The sequence below is a fragment of the Pseudophryne corroboree genome, chromosome 4, assembly GCF_028390025.1.
Source record: "Pseudophryne corroboree isolate aPseCor3 chromosome 4, aPseCor3.hap2, whole genome shotgun sequence".
Taxonomy (NCBI): domain Eukaryota; kingdom Metazoa; phylum Chordata; class Amphibia; order Anura; family Myobatrachidae; genus Pseudophryne; species Pseudophryne corroboree.
In genome coordinates, this window is record NC_086447.1 from 777,095,921 (window position 1) to 777,107,959 (window position 12,039).

Here is a 12,039-nt window from a genome sequence, read left to right on the forward strand (position 1 = left end):
GCACATGAGAAGTTCACAGTGAAGGGGCATCCACAACATCATCATCCGACTGAAACATCAGCTTAAAACAGAGAAGTAATGGACCGTTACAGGAATGTGGGTACCTGCTGTATGAAGAGTAGACCACAACCCCAATAAGTAATACTGCATAGAAATTCAGCTTGTAAACAGTGAACGCCACTTACAGTAGCTGTCACAGTTAAAGATTTTGTAGGGACACAATACAAGAAAACATGCCATATAATATACAGTAAGCGAGCCGTAACTGGGCCTGATTCAGAGCTGTACGGAAAAGCAATGGTCTTTGTATGGCTCTGATGGTTAAAGATCTGAGCATAAGCTGATGCCACACTGTGAATGTGCAGATCTCCACATGCAAGATCACATGCAGTGCCCCCAAGCCGCAGCATGCCATTTGGGGACTGGGCAGCGCGACACCTCCGTTTTGTGGGAGTGCCATGTCCAGCTTCTGTGTCTTAAAATGCAGATTTACTGACTATGGCTACGGAGAGGTAACAAACATTCTGAGAAGCCTTGGGGGCCATATGGTGATCTGATGCTGTGTCTTCGTATGCAGCGCTCAGATCTGCGATGCTGGCAAAAGGCATCTTTTGCCCGCAGACGCCCTGCTACAGTATTAGCATATATTCACATCGCTGCTGCGTCCAAAGACATAACAATGATGCTAATACCGTAAAACTCTGAACACCCCCATAGTCATCTGGGGTTTAGGTCTAACCTCACAAGTCCTATAGACTTCCAAAGTCTTAAGCAAGTTAAAAATGTGATCGTTAATCATCCTTGGAGTTACGGTTTAGGTTCCCTGGAGGTTAACATTAAGAAGACCCCTCGTCAACACTCCAGTACACTGCCAAAGTGGATCCTCCATCAGATCTCTTGTAGATCCAAAGGGCTCAGCAGATTTTCCATTGTCATTATTTTAGGTCCATTGACACATCATCCATAATCATTCTCTAGGTCCTTATTGTTGCTGATGTGGGTTTTCTGTCGACAGCCATAAGTCCACATGGTGGTTGGTATGTGTACCCCATTGCCACTGATGTACATAAGTCACATGCTGCAAGCTCATTTTATTCCTAATTAAAGAACATTTAAATATAAGTGAAATGCCTGGCTTCTCCTTCAAAGTGTTTGAGAAGTACTGAAAGATCACCTTTATGACTGAATATGTGCCAAAAGAACAAGTAACTGTGCACCTGGACAAACCATGTTACAATGCAATGGGTGCAACTCCATTTATTATTTTTGCATGCAGGGTAAATACTGTTTGCTTTTGCATGCAGCCCACAAATGCTGGACAGCTTTATTTTTACACTGCAATTTAGATTAGAGTTTGGACACACCCCACCCAAATCTAAATCTCCCTGCACACGTTACACCTGCCCCACCTGCAGTGCACTATGGTTTCCACTGTGCACAGTTAGTTTGCTCTTTGTTGCTTTACTCCCTCCTCAGAATCAGGCCCCATGTACGTTATTCTAAAATTATTATATTTAAGAAAAGTATAGTCAGCAAAATACCCAGAATTAGAAGTACCATCTTGCCTACATTTGGATAAAAAGCTTGCAGCTCCATCCAGATGGATTACACGGGTTAAATAACTTGGTTGGTTTTAAATTGGTTTTATGTGAAAAGAGAGTTGTTTTTGAACATTGTCAGTTTAACAGGCATGTGGAAAGATTATCGATGGGCTCCAAACACCTTGAGTCCTATTCTTTGGACATGAGGTTTAAAAAGGTGGAAAATTTCTTCCACGGGTTAAAATAGCAATTGTGTAAAAACTATAAAGCAGCTACAACCAAACCACCCCCTGGACACACACACACATACACACACTGTATGTGCACTTTATCAGCAGAACCATTCCTGTATTACTGCTGATAGAATGTATTTCCATCATTTCTTTCAATATATGCTTAAAGTACTCACTCTTATTTTGTATTTAATAAAGAAATGAAATTCATTCAGCTGGGTGTCAACCTTAAGTACAGACAGTATATAATATAAAAAGTGGATTTCATACTAGTTTGTCCTCATCAGGCATCTTACAAGTAATTCACCAATTTTAAAAGGAAAAAAATTAATTAGATTAGTATGCTCAAACAGGCCAGGAAAAAGCTGTACAAGTCTCCAAAAATGACCACACTACTATCTCAAGAAAACACAGACAAATGAACATGAAGAAAATTAAATACATTTTTAGTATCCTTTAATCCAGCTGCTGTGGACCCCTGCTTGGCTGGTAAGAGCAAGTAGAGGGTTCTGTTTGCGCTGACTGATTGTGGGTGGCAATGGGGATCAGTTTTCTATAGGTCGTTTGTCAGGTTACAAGCGGTCATGATGGCAGTCTGGCCACCACCCGTTTCTCGCATCTGGACTAACAAATACTCGCGTATGAGAACTAGATAAATGGATTTTCTGGCTTTTTAGCCCGATAACGCTATTAGGCTATTCAATATCAGCCCGTTTTTACAGTACGGTAAATCGGCCAATTACACATGGGATCCGTGATAACATCACGGATCCATGTTTTACCGTCTGATAACAGGTCTTCTGGGGCTGGTTATCGGGGATTCTGCATAATCCCCGACAAATGCCGGTTTATGGGGTAAATTGGATAGCCCCGGTAGAATCCTTTAGCTACGGCAACTCACCGCAGCTAACAGAATACTGCCCTTACTCCCTTAATTAGAATTATAGCTGGTTTAAAGTCACATTTTTGTTTTTCTCTTTTGCTTTTAGTCAAAATTTAATTAGTGCATCTCAGTTTTAATTTTAGCCAATGTTTTAGCCATAACTTGCAAATAATTTAATGATACTGTAATGGATTTTTACTGAAGAACATTTCTCTAAAATTCCCTTCAGAAGTTTGCATACCATTAACTATGTGTTTAGTAATGTTGGCTCAATAGGCTGAGAATATGTTAAATACTGAGTCTGACTTACCGTAGTGCTCCTATATATCATACTTGGGGGGACATGTACTAAGCAGTGATAAAAGTGGAGAAGTGAGTCGGTGGAAAAGTTGCCCATGGCAACCAATCAGCATTGATGTAACATTTCTAATTTGCATACTATACAATTGTATGGAGCAACGGATTGGTTGCCTTGGGAAATTTCTCCACTGGCTCACTTCTCCACTTTTTTCACTGCTTAGTACATATCCCTCTAAACAAGGTATTTGAGTAGGTGTAACCTGCTCCCCCCAATTGCTATATACAAATCAATGCTTTAAGTTTGTTATAGCAAACAAGTGCAGTACATAATCAAATTTATCACAGCAAGTCATTTATTTTCTGTAAATATTGAGAACACATACTTGTTCTTTAAAAATGTAAAACCCTACTTCCAGTGTTAATTTTGACAAGGATTTTAAATTTAATTTTAGTCGTTTTTTTTTGCTTTGTTGTAGTTGAGATTTAATCAATGAATCACAGTTTTTAGTTTTCATTTCAGTCTAATTTTAGTCCTGAAATAAACTGTAGTCACCCAATACTTTTAGTCAAAATTTTTGTTGACAAAATTAACACTGCTTACAACAGATGGATCTCTCCGCAGGTCTGTGGTCAGCATGCTGACGGACGGGATCCCGGATGTCACAATACAGACGCCGGGATCCCACCAGGGGCACCATACAGCCGCTGGAATACTGGCGAGATAGCTGATTCCCCCTCTGTGGGGGTCCACGACACCCATAGAGGAAGGATAGAACCTGTGGTAAGCATTGCGCTTGCCCCCCTGTCGGCATTCTAATGACCGGGATCCCAACGTCAATATAATGACCGCCGGATCCCGGTTGCCGAGATCACATACTGATCCCTCTCCACAGTGTCCATCTGTACTGCATTCACTAGGCAGGTAAATCAGGCAAGTGTATTTCCACACTCATCAGGGAGCAGCTATGGAATGCTTTAATGTAGATTATTGGTGACTGGAGATAAAAACCCCTCCATTTACCTCAAAGGGGGATATCCAATTATCCCCGTTAAAACATCGGGTTCCGAAAAACGTCCGCTTTCGGACGTTTATCTGATTTTTTTCTGATGTTTCACCGATTATTTTTTTTTACAGGCTATCCAGATAGACTACGTGTAATAAAAAAAAAGACCTTTCTCCCGAAAACACACCGGTTCAGTGAAAACGGACGAAAACGGGGCTGTTTCTGGGGATTCTGCTTCGCCTGCCGGAGGCAGGTGAAACAAAATCCCAGATAAGCCGCGGCACGCGCCAGCTTATCGGGACTAATTAGATAGCCCCCGGCGGGACAGTTAGCCCCGGTAAAAAAACGGGGCTAATTGGATATCCCCCTTAGGTACAGACTGTGAGCATCTCAGTGCAAACTTCACTCTCCGTGCTTTGGGAGGTATTAACTCTAAAAACCTCCCTGGTACACAAGAGAACACAACCAGACACCATGTATAAAATGGGTATTTGGCATCTTAAAAGTCTTTGTGCAGACAAACACTTTCCTTATCTCTTCCTCATGTCGCAGATTTAACAAACCTACATGGATCATGGGCAAATGAGAAATTACATCACCTCACAAATTATCTCTAGATGACCTCTACTGTATGTATTTTCTAAGTCACACTAATAATTTAACACATTTACAACATTAAATAAATAACAACCGACATTCCCATTATGTTGTTCTAGACTGAACGTTCTCATGTCTGCATCTTCTCCATAAGACCTTGTTGTGTCCCAATATATAATTTGTGTTCTGAATGATCAGTTGCATAGAAAGTCTGACACTCTAGAGCTTTGTGATACCTTATCAATAAGCATTGATGATGAGGGGGCAGATGATGATTATGTGTTCTCCATTGTCTATCTTACAATTAAAATGATGGCAATTTTTCCATTTACCGGTAAAAGCAGAATTAGACCAAAATAAATATTGTATGGTTTGTTTGTTTTTTTTAAACTGCTGCAGGTACTGTGAGCTTCCCATTTCTGCTCAGACATTTGGAGGGATTGCAAGACCCACAAGTCTTGGGAAATGGGGGAGGGTGGATGGTGTCTTATTTAATATATAGTGAAATGTTTTCAAACTTTTTTAATTTGATTTGATCAGGGTTTTTTTTACACAAATACTTGTATAGTTTCAATAATATACACAACAAAGTCATTCTGTTGTATAACTTGAACTTCTTACCTGAATATTTTCCACCGACTCACTATGCAATATTAAAAGCATAAGTATGGAGCTCAACCATGTAATAAGTGGCATTTTCATCTGTGCTATTCCATAGAATATGAATGAATTCAATAATATGGCAACAAAGCCTTTGGTCCCTAATACAAGCCAACAGGCTGCCATGCCGTACACCATCAGGAGCCAAGGGCGATACTGCAAACAGAAACATTAGGTTACTTGACAGGAAACAAAACGAAACACACCGACAAAAGCATAAAATATACACCGCTATGTGTATTACACAGTATACTGTACATGCAATAAGGCATATATTTGGTATGTGTCCTCTTACATCTTTGCTTCGTGCGCTACAAGTCGTGTTACACATAACGTGTGAGTGCCGTGTGACACAGTAGCGCCGAGCGTCTTTTTTTGCTTTTTTTTTTCTGGGAAAATGTGTCTTAGACGCAAAGTAATTTGATGGGACGCACAAGCATATCATTATAATCAGCAGAAGATGCTAGTGTGTCTTATTACATTACTTTTTGTCAAAAATGCATTTTTCCTGAAAAAAATGCAAAAAAAAAATAAGAGTGGCGCTACTGAGTCCTGCCACGACATGGCACGACTTTAAGAGCTGTTTAGTGTGACTGCAGCAAGGATGTATAAGAAACATATCTGTATGCCTAAAGACATCAAACTAGGCTTCAAATAACCTACAGATCAACCTTTCCTGGTGGACCTGCCCCAAAATTTCAGGATTCTAGGGTGAGGTCTCTTTCTTACTAATTAGAATTACTATGTGCCCAACACCAGGAGATACTTGTTCCCTTTTGTTGAGCGTACCAACAGAGGAATTTGCCAAAGAGCCTGTAAAGTTAGCCTTTCAGATTTTAAAATGCAGAGGTCATTACTAGGTAGGCCAATCCCGGGATCGGGATCGGCGGGATCCCGGGATTTGGGCCCAAAAATGCCGGGATTTGAATCCCGGGATTGGAGCATCCAATCCCGGGATTCACGGGATTGCACTGCGCATGTGTGGGAGGGAGTGTGTGTAAGTAATACTACTTACACTTAGGCGGGCGGCAGCCATAGATGAACGCTGAACGCGGCGACACTTCAAATGTGGCGCCGGCCGCCAGCCAATCAGAGCTGGCGGACCGGCAGCCAATCAGGGAAGCTGCCGTGGCAGCCAATCAGGAGCGACTGCTGCGGCCGCTTCCCTGATTGGCTGCTGGTCCGCCTGCTCTGGTTGGCTGGCGGCCGGCGCTTCATTTGAAATGCCGCCGCGTTCAGTGTGTCCATGGCTGGCGCCCACCTAATATTAAGTGTTATTACTACACCCAGCCTCCCTCCCGCGCCGCTACCAACCCTCCCCGCTACCTACTGTACACCCTCCCACCCAGCTACCTACACCCTCCCGCCCAGCTACCTACAACCTCTGCACCGCTAACTACACCCTCCCGCCCAGCTACCTACACCCTCCCGCCCAGCTACCTACACCCTCCTGCACTGCTACCTACACCCTCCCTCCCTTCCCCGCCGCTACCTACACCCTCCTGCACCGCTACCTACCCTCCAGCGCTGCTCCCTACACCCTTCTTTTTTTTTTTTTTTTTTATAATCTGATTTTTATTGAAAGAAGACAAAGTACATTGAAAACATCGTGCTCAAATACAATAGTCTCAGTAAGCTAGACCGGAACTACACTGTACTAAATGTAGAGAAGTTGAATTGAGCTCAGCCAGTTGAGTATCCAGAAAGTTCTAAACACTTGTCATTCAATACCTGAGCACATCCCAAATTACACAATAAACTTTAAACTTTCAACTTTATATAGAAAATAAAAAAAGAAGAGAAAGAGGAAAAAGGAAAGAAGAGGCAGGAAAGGAGCGAAAGGGAAAGAGAAAAAGAGAAAAAGGGAAAGCAGGGAAAGCACCCTGGGAAGGGTACCAATAGCAAGGCGTAAACAATGTCAGGAAACCTCCCTAGCCACAGTATTACGAGATGTAAAGTTTATAAGCATCTGTCGTTTTAAAATCAAGCCAGGGAGCCCAGGTGGTCCTAAAAACTGATAGTCGGAAAGTGGAGGTAAGGAGTAAATCTTCCATAACCATATAGGTATCTACTCTGCGGAACCAATCCCTCCTAGTAGATGGGGATGAGGATTTCCACAGTACAGGTATAACTGCACGAGCTGCGTTACAAAGATGTTTCAGCAGAGATTTCTTGTAACTGGAGACAGGAATCGAAGAATGACCCAATAGCCAGAACGCAGAATCTTCTGGCAGCTGAACACCTAAGATCTCGGTTGAGATCTTTATTACCTCGTTCCAAAAGGGTCTCGGGCGTGGGCAATCCCACCATATGTGAATCATCGTACCTATTGTTGAGGAGCAGCGCCAACATTTATTTGAGGCAGCAGGGAACATTGTGTGAAGAATGGAGGGGTATCTATACCATCGGGTGAGAATTTTGTACTGGGTCTCTCTAATCTGAATACATATGGAGCTAGCGTGCGCTTTGAGGAAGATAGATTCCCATTCCTCCTGTGAGAATGTTAAACCAAGATCTTTTTCCCACGCGCGGGCAAAAGACGGTTTGGTGTCAGTTTGGGAGTTTTGTAGCATTTTATAAAGAGTAGAAACCGAGTGGGCTAGGGGTTGGGGGGATACACAAAGCTTTTCAAATGGAGTTAGTTCGCGGGAAAATGCCAATCGTGCAGAGTTAGTTAATATAAAATGTCTGACTTGCAGAAACTTCCAAAAATCCGTCTGAGGTATGTCCCAATTTTGCCTAATCTCGGAGAACTGTTTCACCTGAGACGCTGCGATCAGCTGACCGACCCTGAAGAGCCCCGTCTCAGTCCAATGAAGAAAATGCTTGGGGTTAAGGCCGGAAGGGAACTCATTATTAGCTAAAAAAGAGGTCAGTGGGCAAGAAGGGGAGGAAATGGAGGGCAGACGTCGTAAATTTTTCCAAACGGCTATTGTTGGAGAAATTGTCGGGTGGGGGGGGAAAGCTTTGCAATATGGGGTAACCATGGGAAAATCTCAGGGTGTCGTAACATACAAGACCCTTCAAGTTTCACCCACTGTTTGATATCCCCATTCTTGGTCCAATCGAGCACTCTATTCAGTAACACCGCATGATAATAAGTTTTGATGTTAGGTAGTTGAACACCACCGGAACTAGTAAATCTAGAAAGAGTGGCATATCCAATTCTGGGTCTTTTACGGAACCAGATAAACTGTTGAATCAAGTGTTGAATAGACTGGAACCAAGAATTCGGGATAGAAATCGGTATTTACTGATCCCTACTGCAATCCCGGGATCCCGGGAATCCCGGAAATTGATCGTTTTTCAATCCCGAATCCCGGGATTGAAAAAACGGCCCGGGATTGGCCTCCCTAGTCATTACCTTCCAGCAGGATGTCACCTGTGGCTGCTATGGAGAAAATCACTAAGCTATAAAACTTTGTCAATATTTAGGGACCGGTTCCTGTTTAGGCAAAAATATTGATCAGAGCAAGTATGTTCAGGGACTTTCAGACAAAGCACTGTGAGCGAGAGATGTAGGAGGTCATTCCGAGTTGTTCGCTCGCTAGCAGTTTTTAGCAGCCATGCAAACGCTATGATGCTGCCCACTGGGAGTGTATTTTACCTTAGCAGAAGTACGAACAAAAGGATTGAAGAGCGGCTACAAAAAATTTTTATGCAGTTTCAGAGTAGCTTCAGACCTACTCAGCGCTTGCGATCACTTCAGACTATTCAGTTCCTGATTTGACGTCACAAACACGCCCTGCATTTGCCTGCGTTTTTCCGAACACTCCCTGAAAACGGTCAGTTGACACCCAGAAACGCCCACTTCATGTCAATCACTCTGCGGCCAACAGTGCGACTGAATAGCTTCGCTAGACCTTGTGTAAAACTACATTGTTCGTTGTAATAGTACGACGTGCGTGCGCATTGCTCCGCATACGCATGCGCAGAAGTGCAATTTTTTTGCCTGATCGCTGCGCAGCATCCGAAAGCAGCTAGCGAACAACTCTGAATGACCCCCATAATATATTTTATTCAATATCATGATCAACGCATTTTCTTTCCCACCCGCTATGCCCCTCCGTCTCCCTTATTATGAAGGCTAATTATAGTTTGGCTTTCCACCACCATTAATATAATGTTTGTTGTAAGTCAACAGAAATGGTTCTAAAGATTTATATTTAAAAGAAAAAATAATTTATTCTACCAGCAAAGAAATATGATCATGGTTTCCCCCGCCACTGCAAAAGTACACATTAAAATACAATAAAGAAAATGAAGTAAAAAAATAATAGGATTTTAATACCTACCGGTAAATCCTTTTCTCCTAGTCCGTAGAGGTTGCTGGGGACTCCAAAAGGACCATGGGGTATAGACACACTAAAAAGACTTTGACTGGGTGTGAACTGGCTCCTCCCTCTATGCCCCTCCTCCAGACCTCAGTTATAGGAACTGTGCCCAGGAGAGACAGACATTTCGAGGAAAGGATTTTTGTTTAAACTAAGGGCGAGAAACATACCAGCCCACACCACAAACATACCGTACAACCGGAGTAGCAGCAAACCAGATAACAGTATGAACCAACAACAGCAACAAGCTGAATACAACTAATACCCAACCCACGTGTAATCAAATATAACCAGTAATAATACAACTGCAAGTAACAGTCCGCACTGGGATGGGCGCCCAGCATCCTCTACGGACTAGGAGAAAAGGATTTACCGGTAGGTATTAAAATCCTATTTTCTCTTACGTCCTAGAGGATGCTGGGGACTCCAAAAGGACCATGGGGTCTATACCAAAGCTCCAGAACGGGCGGGAGAGTGCGGACGACTCTGCAGCACCGATTGAGCAAACATGAGGGTATCAAACTTGTAAAACCTAGCAAAAGTGTTTGAACCCGACCACGTAGCTGCTCGGCAAAGCTGAAGTGCCGAGACCCCTCGGGCAGCCGCCCAAGATGAGCCCACTTTTCTGGTAGAATGGGCCTTTACTGACTTCGGCAAAGGAAGCCCAGCCGAAGAATGAGCTTGCTGAATCGTATTACAAATCCAGCGTGCAATAGTTTGCTTTGAAGCAGGATTTCCAATCTTGCTGGAAGCATACAGGACAAACAAAGCCTCTGTTTTCCTGGTAAGAGCCGTTCTGGCGACGTAAATTTTCAAAGCTCTTACAACATCAAGAGACTTTGGAACCTCCACAGCATCCGTAGCCACAGGCACCACAATAGGTTGGTTAATGTGAAACGAAGAAACCACCTTCGGCAGAAATCGTTGACGAGTCCTCAATTCCGCTCTATCCGAATGGAAGATCAAATAAGGACTCTTGTGAGACAAGGCCGCCAACTCTGACACACTTTAACTCAACCTTACGCAAAGGCTCAAACCAGTGAGACATAAGGAACTGCAACACCACTTCAAGATCCCATGGCGCCACAAGCGGCACAAATGGAGGATGGATATGCAGCACTCACTTCACGAAAGTATGAACCTCCGGAAAGACGGCCAATTCCTTCTGAAAGAAAATAGATAAAGCCGAAATCTGCACTCTGATGGAACCCAATTTCAGGCCTGCATCGACGCCTGCCTGCAAAAAATGGAGAAAACGACCCAAGTGAAACTCCTCACACCACGAAACATACTTTCTCCAAATACGGTGATAATGTTTCGCCGTAACCTCCTTCCTAGCTTTAAGGAGAGTGGGGATGACCTCTCCGGGAATACCTTTCAGAGCTAAGATTTGGCGCTCAACTTCCACGACGTCAAATGCAGCCGCGGTAAGTCCGGAAACACACAGGGCCCCTGCAGTAACAGGTCCTCTCTTAGAGGAAGCGGCCAATGATCTTCTACAAGTAATTCCCGAAGATCCGGATACCAGGCCCTGCGTGGCCAATCTGGAACGACGAGAATCGCCTGAACTCTTGTTCGACGTATGATCATCAGCACCTTTGGAATAAGAGGAAGCAGAGGGAACACATACACCGACTGAAACACCCACGGAGTCACCAGGGCGTCCACTGCACTGGCTTGGGAGTCCCGTGACCTGGAACAATACCTCGGAAGCTTCTTGTTGAGGCGAGACGCTAACATATCTATCAGAGGAATTCCCCAACGCCTTGTCACTTCTGCAAATACCTCTTGATGAAGGGCCCACTCTCCCGGATGGAGATCGTGCCTGCTGAGGAAGTCTGCTTCCCAGTTGTCCACGCCTGGGAGGAAGACTGCTGACAGGGCGCTCACGTGCTGTTCCGCCCAGCGAAGGATTCTTGTGGCCTCCGCCATAGTCGCCCTGCTCCTTGTTCCGCCTTGGCGGTTTATGTATGCCACCGCTGTTATGTTGTCCGACTGGATCAGGACAGGAAGACCCTGAATAAGGTTCTTCGCTTGCAGCAGGCCGTTGTAAATGGCTCTTAACTCGAGAACATTTATGTGGAGACAAGATTCCTGGTTTGACCATTTTCCCTGGAAATTTCTTCCTTGCGTGACTGCGCCCCAGTCTCGGAGACTTGCATCTGTTGTCAGCAGGACCCAGTCCTGGATTCCGAATCGGCGTCCCTCTAGAAGGTGAGAACCTTGCAGCCACCACAGGAGAGAAATCTTGGCCCTGGAAGATAAACTTATTTTCCGGTGCATGTGCAGGTGAGACCCGGACCATTTGTTCAGCAGATCCCACTGAAACACCCGGGCATGAAACCTGCCAAACGGAATGGCTTCGTAAGCCGCAACCATATTCCCTAGTACCCGAGTGCATTGATGAATCGACACACTTGTCGGCCTCAGAAACTCCCTGACCATGGTCTGGATTTCCAGAGCTTTGTCCTCCGGAAGAAACACTCT

General features: G+C 44.1%; 1 protein-coding gene across 10 annotated transcripts in view; it reads right to left on the reverse strand.

Moving 5' to 3' along the window:
- The window catches only part of HHAT (hedgehog acyltransferase), a 1,065,929-nt gene that overhangs the window by 831,580 nt on the left and 222,310 nt on the right, over window positions 1–12,039 (reverse strand). For all 10 annotated transcript variants that reach the window (XM_063918275.1, XM_063918278.1, XM_063918281.1 and 7 more), the window contains one exon: window positions 5,180–5,374. In XM_063918275.1, the coding sequence (XP_063774345.1) occupies window positions 5,180–5,374 (195 nt within the window). The remainder of the gene's footprint in view (window positions 1–5,179; window positions 5,375–12,039) is intronic.